Here is a 13,458-nt window from a genome sequence, read left to right as displayed (position 1 = left end):
ACGACATTTCTCTTCTGGTTCATATTGACGGTATGCAGGTATACCGGAATGCTAAGAAGGAAATTTGGCCAATTTCAATAAAAATACAGCATCCAAATTACACTACCAAACCCTTTGCTGCCGCGATTTATTGTGGGGATGGGAAACCATTATCAGCCACAGAATTCATGACTGATTTTGTTGAAGAGGCCAATGAACTCCAAGAAAATGGTTTGCGCATTGATGACAAGGTTTTTGAGGTGAAAATTGTAGCAATAGTGGCTGATTCGCCAGCTCGAGCATTCATTTGCTGCCACAAAGCTCCTGGAGCCTTCTATGCCTGTGGAAGGTGTTTCACCAAGGGCATTACAGTAGGTTGTGGAAGACGAGGAAAACGCATATATCCAGTGACCAATGCAAATTTACGCACTAAAGTATCCTACGAGACGCGAGTTCAACCAGAACATCATTATGAAGGTTCTGTGTCCCCGCTGCTCTCTTTGGATAGATTCGATCTGACAAAACAAGTGCCATTAGATTTAATGCATTTATTCTATTCTGGTAATATGAAATGGCTGCTGGATAAATGGCTAACGAGAAGTTCAGCCCAGAGGATCAAATTAGCTGATGTTCGTCGGCTTGATGGTATTATGAGGTCATTAAAAGCCGATATCCCTATTGAATTTCAAAGGAAAGAATTTGATGTGAATAATATCTCAAGATGGAAAGCATCACAATTCAAGTTTTTCCTTAATTATTGTGGTATCGTCGTGTTACAAGATTTCTTACCGAAACCTTTACGTTGTCATTTCTCATTATTTGTCTTTGCTAGCAGAATTTTAAACAGTAAGGAATTCGTTAAGGATTTGAGTGAATATGCTGGATCTCTGCTAAAAATTTGTTTCGAGACGTTACCTGATGTTTATAATGATGAAGGGGCTCAAGTTCTCAGTTGGCATAGTATCATCCACGTTGCTAATGATGCCCAATACTTTAAAATTCCTCTGAATGAGCTCTCAGCGTTTTGGGGAGAGAGTTACATTGGTTTATTTAAAAAACTCGTTCATTCTTCGATAAAACCACTCACACAAATTATCAACAGACTAACTGAGATGGAGTCTGGAGGAACCATGGTAATTAATCAGAAACACATACTGAGTGATTGGGTTATCGCGAGAAAGCCTACAACGATGATAATTGATGGGGAAATTCATTTAACATCAAATATGATCAACATCAATGGTCTAACCTTGACGACAAGTCATCCAAATAACGTGGTACTCCTAGATATTGAGAAAGTTTTCGTAATTTCACAAATTCTCGTTAAATCAGGAAAATCCAAAATTTGTGATGATCTTACTGGTATATATATTTTCGGACACCAGGAAAGTAGTAGGGAAGAGGCGTTTAGTTATCCAGACTTTTCCAGTCGAGTAGGAATATTCTACATTAAGTCCTGGGCAGCTGAAATGACATGTAAGAAGGCACACAAAATTAAACACAAATGTGCTTTATTAAATGTAACTGGACGACAATACGCCATATCCCTCCTCCACTAGAAAATAACGTAAAAATTGTTCGCATTGTGAAATGCAGTTTTTTTTTGGTAAGAGGGTATATGAATGAGGGTATATGTTTTAGTTGAACTCGTGATTAAAATTGTGGAAGAAACAAACAATTTTATGTTTTAAATCAACAATCGACATGAAAATCCGATCATCGAGGTCGTTAGAAAATTTCAATAGTGGAGTCGTTACATGCAAGTGGGACATAAATCGGTTAGATCTGGCGTCCGTGTACATAACCTTTCATAATTGCTCGTATCATCCGTTTATCGGGCTTTTTGTCTCAAATTCGGATTTCACCAACTAAGTTGACGGTAAATTACAAGAAGTGAGAATTTAATGTGAATTAAATGTGTGTTAAGTGTTTGACAGATATTTGTGATATAATCGTTTTGAAGGAATAGTGGCGCTAAAAAAGAAGCATCAGTGGGGTGATGACAAAAAACCGTTCAAAACACATGGAAATAGAAACGCAATTTTTTCTGTTAAATAATAAGCTATATGCATCATTCTGCAAAGTTATCAGTTTATATGAAACTACTCGAAAACACCAGGTTCAATTGTACGAATCGTGATTTTTTTTCATAACCTAAAATGTCGGAAACCTCACATCCATCTCGCGATCCAAAAAATCTCAGCGAACCATTCGCAGTCATCGAATTTCTCGAGAAAAACGAAAAAGGGCTACCATGCATTGATTTGGTGCCGAAAAAATGGTTTAATAGTGCAGAAGAAGACACCTGTAAATTCCCACCGACAACTGAATATCATCTACTTGACGACTACTTGGAAAAATTGCACTCGCCCAAGGACTCTTGGCAAAGTTATCCATTTTGCTTCATCACCGGAGCAGGTACAAAAATTGAAATGACTCCACTTATAACTTGATGAATTGCTCGATGGGTTCATTTCAATATTAAAGGATCATATGTTGATTGTGTTCAGCTGATTTGGATCAGGGTCGCAGAAGATTAAAAAAGGCCCAAGTAACTCTCAACTGTGAGACAACCGATGGTGAAAATGATCGAAAGGGGGGGAGGTCCGAAACTTCCTCGAAAGCAAAAATTTCAGCAAAACCCTTAACTGCATCAAAGTCTCAACTAAACAACATCTTTAGTACTAAAATCCCGATTCCACCTAGAAATCAAACTCCAAAGTCTGGTAAGTCCTGTTAATATGAAGTAAAAGTCAATTATCAACAATTATAACCACTCTTAACCCCAATTATTCATCCCCAATTTATTCAACTCTCGTATTTAACATCAAAAGACCCATCGTTCCCTAAATTGGGAATTAGATTGACCGAATTTTTGAAATCTTTTACAAAATAAATATTAATTATGTATCTGTGCAGTCATTACATGTGTATTTGTCTCGAAACATCGTTTTAAGAGAGAATCGCATTGAATGATTTTATAAGAAAATTTTTATTATGTTGTGGTCGAAAAATATTAGGTTATTTTTTTTTATTGCAATTCTTTACTCATCAAAAAATTGAGTCGCTAACAGAAATCACTACGTGCGAACAAGATAAAGTGGAAAATTTATGATTTACACTTGATATGATTGTTTATACATAAAAGCATTGGAATGTTGAGGGGACGAGAAACGTTCCATTTTTCCCCACCATCTCTTATGTAGGAAAGCATTATAATTCTGTTGTGAAGAGGTAAATCAAAGTGAACATCTACGGAAAATGGTAAAATTTTGATAGAAACCTTTTTTGTAGGAGCGATAGGTTCTACAAAAAAAATATTTTTTCAAATGCATGCATTCTTTCCCCACTTTGAAATAGCTATAAAAAACAAAGGCTGGAGACAACTTACGTTGTGTTACTACTTCACTACAAACTTGTAAAATTTCGTAGGTATACAAGCAAAACCAAAGACAAGATTTCAAAGCATTTACCAGAGTGGATCTGACTCTGAAGACGAAAATCATGATTGTCTTATAGCTAATCCTGAGGAGATTCGAGCCTCAAAGGCTCAAAATAATTCTGGCTTTTTGCAAATGTCGAGTAAATCGCGATCTGTACCAACAGGTAATAAATCAATTTTGAGGTAATATGGGACTGTAGCACGTAATTCTAAGTTCGTGTTAATTAAATGATCCGGTCAGGGATAAATCATCATTTTCAATAATTTCCAGGTGCATGTTTATCATTTAAACAGCGGTCAAGGAAGAATATTACTTTGCTTAAAGACGTCGAAACTGATGAATCTGAGAGCAATGATTCCTCCGATGGAATTCTGCAGTCACCTACAAAATCGATGGACTCAGCGAGAAATACAAGAAAAGAACTTCATTTGACACCTCCTTCACCACTAGTCCATAACGCTTCAGGTAAAATCGGCTCGGATATTCCATGACCAATCATCGGCCAAGTTCCTCCCGCATGAAAAAATTTATATTTATAAATATTTGAAAATGGTCCAATTTATATTTTGAACATTCTTTACAAAATTCGGAACTTATATAGAATTAGATTATATTATATATTTTTGGTGGGGGCTTGGGTAGTTTTTTTTTCATCTGATGCTGCTACCCATCAATTTATATCGTTTGGTCCTCCTTTAATTTCATAAGGTAACCGAAAAAGGCGTGCATCGTCTACTACACGCGCTGAAGACGGATTGAATTCGATTGTGAGCCCAGGAACTCCAAAAACTTCACGATCAATGATGGTACCCCCTGCTAAGATGCCAAAAATGCTGGGACCACAAAACCAGTTGTCATCTAGTCATTATGCTGATAATGAACGTCGAATCCTGAACTCCCTTCGAGATTACTTTGATCAGCAATTAGATGAAAAGCTCGAAAATTTAAGACGCAGGATGGCTTACGATTTAAAGCAGTCTATGAATGAGCTCAAGACCACAATCATTGGCACTAATCTAGCCCCAGCTTCTGGTCCTAGCTTGCTTGAAATACAGAAGCAGATGTCTACGCCACTACTATTTGAAATGGATGATAAGTTCCAGGAATACGAAGCGATATTGACAACGGACCCAAATCTCGTAGAAACACTGGTAATATATCTGAAATTGATCGTTTTTCTTCTTTTTTATGTAAAATCAATAAATTGGGCGGTGACACATGCACTGGGTTCGTTTTCTGGTGATGAAAAAATCTTTCATCACCGGGACTCAAGTCTACGTCACTGGAACGCTTTGGTTATAGAACCAACCCGCTGGCGATGAGCCCAAAGATGTCTTCTCATGTTCATAAATTCAAAAAAATTTCCCTTCTTTTATTTTTAGCGATTATTCATGAGAGTTTTGATAAGCAATAAAAAAGAGATGAAAATATGTGTTTCCACTATCCTATCTGCGGTTCTGAGGAAGACAGTGTCACTGCACTATTCTGGTTACGGAAAGGAAGCTGGCGGAAAGAAAAAGAAAAATTTTTATAACACTACAGTATGCAAAGTACTGATTGATGTGATAATTGAGGTAATAGGATCCAGCACTGATGAGAAGAAGATAATGTCAGAAGTAAGTACTTGGTTGTCACGTTCTGGCGATCGAGAGGGTGGGCGTAAGGAACGACAACGCGGGTCAAGTCATCATAACGAGAATAATTCAGTTTGTTCCTTTGATACCAATCGATAATACTTCATTTTTCCGGGATAAATGGAATTGTAAAATCACTGTGTTAATATGACTCCATTAGTTCATTTTCGTAATTGTATTAGTTGTGATATTCTTGATAAAAGGTACGATTAATAGGAAAAGTTTATATTATCAATATATTTTTATCGCGAGGCGTTTCATTGGGCAGAATATATATTAATATATGAATATTGTTTAGTATTCGGCTGTCATTGAAGTATTAATTATATTTATTATATTTCTCCTGGCGAGGTCGGAAATCCAGAAGATGGAAATAACAATTGGAAAATGTGATGTATCTTAGCATAATAAAGTATTTTCTATGTCATTTCCTCATAAGTTAGATCACGGGAATAAATATCCGTTGTTGGTTCAGGGATTAAATATTATGTCCAAAAGTTTAAAGGGAAAAATAATAAGTGGATTTTTAATTTTTAAGAAAAATTCTAATGAAAGTAATTTCAGCCATTGAGAGCTGTTTTCAGTATTTGGTGATTCAAGTCAAATAATATTTATAAGGTTGAAGTTTCACAATCGGACTGCGTCCATATTCCCCAAAGATTTCAAATTTAAGGGTTGAAATTAATTAGTTATATGTAATCCTATCCAAGACTTTTTTATATTTCTAAGTTTGTTTGAAAGAGTGAATATAATAAGCAATATTATATAGAACTAGCACACAATCAATGCAACTAAATATCATTCTGTGTTCCGGAGTTGCAGATGGAGAAGACATTATTGTAAAAAAAGGACGTCTTTCCGAGATGAAAAAATAATTCTTATCAGGATAATTCGTATCAGCAATTGTCTATGGATATAAGAATTAATTCTTATCATCCATAGCGGAATAAATTATCCATAATATTGCTATTATAATGACTGTTTTCATGCTTGAATTGAAGCACGATAATTTATCAATTCTAAACTACTAATTTAAAAAATAACATTGGTGCGTTATTTTGTTGGATATTTTGTTAATACAATCTTCGAATTCTGAAGACTGACTGCTAATATTATTAGATTGTAAGAGAGAGTTTATTAAGACTTAATATGGTATGTCGTATTAAATTTCGGATTCAAATGATCTACGTAGATTATTTATTTTAAAAGCGGATGAAAATAATCCACAAAAGATTTTTCTACAATTTATACCTGCAATCATTTTTTTGAGTTTTCATATTCTGTTCGCGGAAAAATCTCATAGTTGTGATTATCTTTCATGAAAATTGGAGATACAAACACTGCATATCTTTAACTGTTCAACCAAAATCGGATGAAAACATGTACTATGTCGATAGGAGGAAAAAAGTTTTTGATTGGCTGAGTTTTTTTGTCAATAGATTTAATAAATTTAAATATAAGTTTTGTCACATAATAAAACTGTTTTCTGTATAATGTTGAAGGTAATAAATACATGTCTGCTTATCAGATATACCGTTCATATATTTATTGGTGATTCTGAACCCAATACAGGCAACGGTTGGAGCCTGGCCACAGCTCTGGTCGTAAATCTGGGCCAATTTCGGGCCGAATGGTCAGCCCAGAATGCGGCCAAAGTTCGGCAATAGGTCTGGGCCAATTTCGGGCCGAATGGTAAGCCCAGAGTGCGGCCAAAGTTCGGCAACAGGCCTGGGCCAATTTCGGGCCGAATGGTAAGCCCAGAGTGCGGCCAAAGTACGGCGACCGAAGTCTGGCCAAAGTTCGGTCCCAGGCCTGGCCCCGTGTTATCATCCCAGGGTCTAGCCAAGTTCGGCGCGAGTTTGGCTGGAGCCCGGGTGCCGAGCTACGGCAGCTCGGCGGCCGTGCTTGTACCAAGGTTGGCCCATTCGTTTTTTCCTACCTGGGATATTCAGTTAAAAATGAATCATTATTTCATATAAAATATATTATTGCGTGCGATTCTGCTGATGTCGTCTACGATGAGAGTTTTAACATCGACAGAATGCGGTACGTTTAAATAATTACTTAAATGTGATGAAATGTATTCAGGAAATCCAAAGGACCATACGATATGTTTGAAGCCTCATTCATATCATGGATTCATGACGTTTCTGTCCAGTTTAATGATGTAATCCCTTAAAAATCCCCAGATATCTCGAATCGTCTGTTGATGCGGAAAGAAAAATTGTTTAAAAATTACGTACCTGTTCCGTAATCTGCCAGGTAAAACAATATTCGGTAAAAATTACGGAATAATTAAGCACTTTATCAGGGAAGTTTCCGGAAAAATTCTAAACGTTTCAGAAAAAATACGGAACGTTCAAAGAAAAAATGCGTAACTGTTCGGTAGTTTTTACTGAATACTGTTCTGACTGGCAGATTATGGACCATGTACGTATTTTTTAAACAATTTTTCTTTTCGTGTACTACACTCATGAAAAATCACGTGCTTATTCCGTAATCTACCAATCAAAATAATATTCGGTAAAAATTACTGAACAGTTACGCACTTTTTCAGTGAATTTTCAGGAAAAAATCCAAAACGTTTCATAAAAAGTATGGAACGTTCACTAAAAAAAGGAATAAAAATACTATGAAATTTAAAACATAAAAACGCACTTCAATTATATGTCTGCGACAAACAACGAAACGAAATTAAATGAATAAATTTTACACACAATTTGAAGACATAATTCAGATACCAAAAAATGTCTGAATAAAAATCAAAATCAGTCGGAATTCCAATCATTAATTAAACAGAGAAAAAAATTCTTTAAAAACGACTTGGCTGTTCCATAATTCACCAGTCGAAACAGTAAAAATGGTGGAACAGATCTGCCGTTACTCTTCCGTAATATTCACTAAATACTGTTCCACCTGACAGTTTACGGAACAGTCGCGTAATTTTTCAATAATTTATCTCTCCGTGTACGTGTGAGTAAACCGTCTCGGACGATGAATCAGGTCTGAAAAATCTAAGACCACTATGATCCTTACCTGACCAGCCTCCGGACATCATACACAATACAATTCTCCCAAAACATACGCTTCGACATCTGGAATGAAATTCATCGAATACCGATTGCCCTATATGGAATCGTTCACCCATGCATGCATGACAATTTAACGTCCCTGAGGCAGCTCAAACAGATTCGGTATTACCCCGACTGTACACACGCACACATGCCGGCAACCGAGTGAGATAAACCAAAGCCGGAGGAGGGATAAACGAAAAGAGAGAGAGAGAGAGAGAGAGAGGGGCAAATACAAGCGAGTAGGGAGGAATTTTGAGGAGGATATAGTAAATAGACAAACGAGAGGTAAATGACAGAGACAAAACGACGCCGCCAGCGTCGACGGGTAGACGGACATCCAGAGACCATAGACTGCCTGGGCTTATACGCCCATCCCCTTCCCACCCTCATCCATTCTATCCATTTTACCCATATATCTGGTGTGCGTTTGTGGATATCGGTTCACAGAACTAGAGAGCGAATATTATGTTTACCCGTACACACGGCTTTTGCGATGCAAATAATCCCGGTATTATTGCACTTACTCTGCAGTGAAACTTACCCCATCTCCATTCTATATCGCCTTTTTTTCCCTATTCACAACTCAGCAAACTATGAAATGCAGTGGGGGCCCTTTCAGGCACTCACTGTCACCTGAATCTCCTCCATCCAATGAATGTCAGCCATTCGAAGGAAAAATTAAATATTCATTCGATGTTTCGTGATTTTCTTCATTCTCGAGGTCAATTTTTCAGAGGAAAAAATGCTTCGTTACATGTTGGAATATAGCCTCAGTCTTCTGAGAATTGATTTTATGAGTCTATGGTTTACAAAAATGTATCAACATAGAGAGAGATCTTGGGACTAGACGTAAACATAAGCCATGAGGTCATGTGGCAAAGGAACTGGGGATCCTTTGTCACATTATGACGATTTTTCTTTTGGTTTTGTTGACGACTTTCAGTCTCCTGTGACAGGTCGTAGAGCACAGACATTTCTTCCTCGTGTCATTTTCAATGAACGTAAATTAAAAATATTAAATCCACTGCGTACAAAGTTATTTCTCTGTCCCCCATATTCCATTATTTCAACGTTCGTAGGGAAATGAATATGCAGTAAATATTGAGAGTGCAGGGTGTCTGTGGAGAAAAATTAACTGTCTGTCTATAGTTCTGATTAGGCCGTGTTAATATTTTATAGTTTTTCTCAGAATAGTGCCGGAATGTTTAGAATAGTTTTATAAAACTGAAATAGAGGAGGAAAAGAAAGAAATGAGAGAACAAGGGCCTTTGGTTGAATGGTCAGAGTGTGAGAAATTTGGTCACTAAGGGTTGGTTTCTCTGGAGACCGTTTGTCAGTTCGGTGACTACTCTGAAAGTGTGAACACATCTTAGTAAAATATAATTCAATTGTTCTTACTTAAACGTCTATTCATTTATTAACCTGGCTTCCAATTAAAATCTAATACACACAGCCATTATTTGTTCATTCATCGCGATTGGTTAACGATGAGCCCCGAACATAGCCGACAATTGCGGACGTGGGACTTCGTCATGGGAAATGTATCAGACTTTGAATTTTCACGAGCCCGATATAGAACCCGATGCATAATCGGAAGGTCCCGGGTTCAAACCCCGGTCTGGACTATCCATTTTTTCAGTAATTTTTCTTGCAAAAATCATATGGAGAATTATCCTGTTCCCCTTCCTACCTCATCCAAAATCCTATCCAAAGATTTCCTTTGACGTCACAAGAAATGTGGAATGCTGTATCCCAGGTGAGGGTTTCCAAGCTTGGACGATAGGCTCAAGCTTGGCCCAACCTCGGTTACCAAGCCTCGGGATTCCTAGTTTGGACCAAGGTTGAACCTGTGGTAATTCCTAGGTAAAACCAAGTTTGGCGATTCCCTGTGAATTAAAGCTTGGCTACCAAGGCAATTCCTATCTTGGTCCAAGCTTGGATCTCCGAGCTTGGATTGATAAGCTTGAACCAAGTTCGAGCCAATATGTTCTAGTAAAAATTCAATAGTTTATATTTTGTACAGATATGAATCCATATTTTTTATAAATAAATATATTATTTATTTTATTTTCTTTAATTTTTTGCACATTCAAAAATTTAGCTTGGACGATAGGCTCAAGCTTGGCCCAACCTCGGTTACCAACCTCGGGATTCCTAGTTTGGACCACGGTTGAACCTGTGGTAATTCCTAGGTAAAACCAAGTTTGGCGATTCCCTGTGAATTCAAGCTTGGCTACCAAGGCAATTCCTATCTTGGTCCAAGCTTGGATCTCCGAGCTTGGATTGATAAGCTTGAACCAAGCTCGAGCCAATATGTTCTAGAAAAAATTCAATAGTTTATATTTTGCGCAGATATGAATCCATATTTTTTATAAATAAATATATTATTTATTTTATTTTCTTTAATTTTTTGCAAATTCAAGAATTTCTAATTGGTTATCGTCTGAGGGCTTTAAGTCAAACCGGAAAATTATGAACAAATTCTATTTCAAATTTATCGTTTTTTATATTGTATTTGAAACCGTATATCTCTCTAATAAAAAAAAGAATCAACCAACTGTAATGGAACTGGAATGGTTGGGCGGGTGCGGTGTTGCTCCGGCGGTCATCGAGGCTAAGCAGCGTTTCGTTGGGATACTACTTGGATGGGTGACCGTTTGGGAACACCTACACTCGGGGAAAAAAAAAAGTCGGTCCCATGGCACCGCAGGGGAAGGGAACAAAATGTAAAAACCCGAGAGGGTCCATACATGTGAAAATAAATAATAATAATAATAAAAAAAAGAATGTATTTCAATACGACTGCCAAAAGTGAGTTTTTTTGCACAGCCAGCTAAACTTATTTTTTTTTAAGCCAAACTTGGAAGTCGAGTTTGGGTGCCGCTTGGACCGAGGTTGGACCAAGTTTGGTCCAAGCTTGGATCCCAAGTTTGGTCCAAGCTTGGGCCAAACTTGGGATCCAAGCTCGGACGGGCGTTACCAACCAAGGGCTAGCCAAGATTGGTCCAAGTTTGGAAACCAAGCTCGAACCAACCTAGCCTAGTCTCGGTCCAAGCTTGGTCCAAGCTTGGACCAATGGTGAATTCCCACCTGGGATAAACTTCTCGTCTTGTTTTCCTCGTCTGTAATTAGTTTAGTCAGTAATCTTTCTCAGACGCGCAGTGTCGGCCGACATTGAAAAGTAGCACCGTAATTTTTATCGGAATCAGACTATGAAAAATTCTCACATTTATTGCTGCGTCTAACTTATTATGCCTGTAAAATGAAAAATTTTCAATGTTCAATAATGTTTATGAAGCTGATGTGCTCTCTGCAGTTTTCTCCGTAAAAATTTTTACGGCACCTTTCATGATCGCGAAATGACAGCGATACGCTGACTGGAGTGTGAACCGTGCGGACCCACTATCCAACAACCGTCGTATCAGGTCTGGCATTGAAAAGTTGATGAGCTGGCCCAAAACGGCAGTCTAAGTGTCACGCACGCAGACGTAAATCAGATCAGTGTGCACATAACTGCATCAGGAACCTCATCCAAAAACCCGCAGAACGGAGCTCCGGAGGGAATTACGGCACACACTATTAAATTATGAACAGTGATTGTTAAATAATATTAAAACGATGCGAGTATGAACTTTAATCTTTTATGTATCGCACGCAGAAGGTATATCTTTCTCCCATAATGTCCCCAGATCAACTCTGGGCCCATTTGACAAAAGGCCCTTGTCTATTAATTCCTCCTTATTTCTGTTTATTAAACTACTCATAACATTTCGATACTGTTCTGAGAAAAACTATAAAATACTAACAAGTAATAGAAGTCGCGTTCCCTCCTGTACTTTCGATCCAATAAATGTCAGCCATTGAATAGTCTCAGGATCTGGTTCATTTTTGTTCTCTTTTCCGTGATTCAAAGAAGCAGAGAAAATGAAGAAAAATCATCAAGGCAAAGCCGCTTTGAATTACCTATAACACAGAGGTGTATTGCATCGAAAGAAAGCCTACATGGAAAATCTAATGAATAAATCAATAGAAAATATGTGATGTTGTTAACAAATGGGTTTGATTGAAGCATAAGGTCTATTACACTGAGAAAAAAAATTGTTTTTCCTGAATATCCATTTACTTCAGGGAAATATTTATTTTCTCAATCGTTTATTTCTTAAATCGAGTAACTCCCTGGTAATGCTAATTAGGTTTAAATTGCGTTAATTATGTTATTCTAGAACTTGATCGTGATCATATTAATTATAATGTTGAGTGAACTCCTACGGTAGTTATGAGCATAAAATAATGTAGGATCATAGAGGACAGGATTTGTTTATTGTATAAAGGTAACTAAGTTTATTTCAAATAGTGTACACTCAAATAAATACTTTTCTAAAGTAAATGGATAATTGCACGAAGTGAAAAATTCTTGAAAAATTACGTGCCTATTTTGGTAATCTGATAGTTAAATCAATGCCCGGTAAAAATAACGGAACAATTACCCCCTTTTTTAGTGAATTTCCAGGAAAAGTCTAAAACGTTCCTCAAAAAATATGGAACATTCAGTGAAAAAATCCTTAACTGTTCCGTAATTTTTCCCGAATACTGTTTTACCTGACAGATCACAGAACACGACCGTAATTTTTCAAGAATTTCTCTCCATATGAGTAAAACAATTTCTCTTCTCCATGAAATTATTGCTGCATCAGTTCCATCAACTGTTTCCCACGAAATTTCCAAAAAAAGTGGACAGATATCATCATCATCATCACTAACACCACATTCACCTCTACAATTTCCGTATAAACCCTATCCCCGCAATCATTTCAATGTTTCCTCCCCCCCACAACTGTCCCTCATTTGCATAAAAACTAAAACATTCCAGTGTCTTGCGCATTTTTCTTCGTTTCCTGGATTCAAAGAAACACCTACAATGAACTAAAATCATCAAGGCAAAAGCCTCTTTGACTCACCCATATCAAAGAACTCTAACTCACCGAAAGAAAGTCTCAGCGGAATCCCGCGGTAATAGATGTCATAGTGAAACCATAAAAGAAAGCACATGCGACAAGAAAATGGGTCTTACCGTGGAATAAAGTTGAAGTGTGTGGTGGCCACATCTTGAAGAAAAAAAAAAAGTGCAAAGCCGACAGTATTCTTTGTAGCTGTACGATATAACCGCCTCACCAGAGTACCACTTCGCACTTCCTTTGCGTTCCACGTCTGTCCTTTTTCTTCGTCTCAATTTCTCTTTTTTTTTTTTTTATTTCGTTCTCCCTTCATCCCTCATGACTGTGTAGTCCACTTGTTCCTTTTACTCCTGTGCTTTCCTTTGTCTTTCCT

At 37.2% G+C, this 13,458-nt stretch overlaps 1 protein-coding gene and 1 long non-coding RNA gene across 2 annotated transcripts; one reads left to right on the top strand and one right to left on the bottom strand.

Annotated features, from left to right (window-relative positions):
* Positions 1–1,997: 1,997 nt before the first annotated feature.
* LOC135166365 (uncharacterized) lies at positions 1,998–6,583 on the top strand. Its single transcript, XM_064128500.1, has 6 exons — positions 1,998–2,397; positions 2,490–2,705; positions 3,412–3,585; positions 3,693–3,887; positions 4,131–4,573; positions 4,805–6,583. Exons 1-6 carry the CDS (start codon positions 2,139–2,141, stop codon positions 5,153–5,155), a joined length of 1,638 nt encoding a protein of 545 aa, XP_063984570.1. The 5' UTR covers positions 1,998–2,138; the 3' UTR covers positions 5,156–6,583.
* Positions 6,584–6,732: 149 nt separating this feature from the next.
* LOC135166366 (uncharacterized) lies at positions 6,733–7,782 on the bottom strand. Its single transcript, XR_010299663.1, has 3 exons — positions 7,715–7,782; positions 7,121–7,259; positions 6,733–6,995 (listed from the first exon to the last, which is right to left on the bottom strand). It is a non-coding gene; the product is annotated as an uncharacterized LOC135166366 (long non-coding RNA).
* Between the last annotated feature and the right edge of the window lie 5,676 nt (positions 7,783–13,458).

Source organism: Diachasmimorpha longicaudata, chromosome 10 (genome assembly GCF_034640455.1).
Source record: "Diachasmimorpha longicaudata isolate KC_UGA_2023 chromosome 10, iyDiaLong2, whole genome shotgun sequence".
Taxonomy (NCBI): Eukaryota; Metazoa; Arthropoda; class Insecta; order Hymenoptera; family Braconidae; genus Diachasmimorpha; species Diachasmimorpha longicaudata.
The sequence above is the reverse complement of the archived record's forward strand: the minus strand, read 5'-3'. Positions and strand labels throughout refer to the sequence as shown.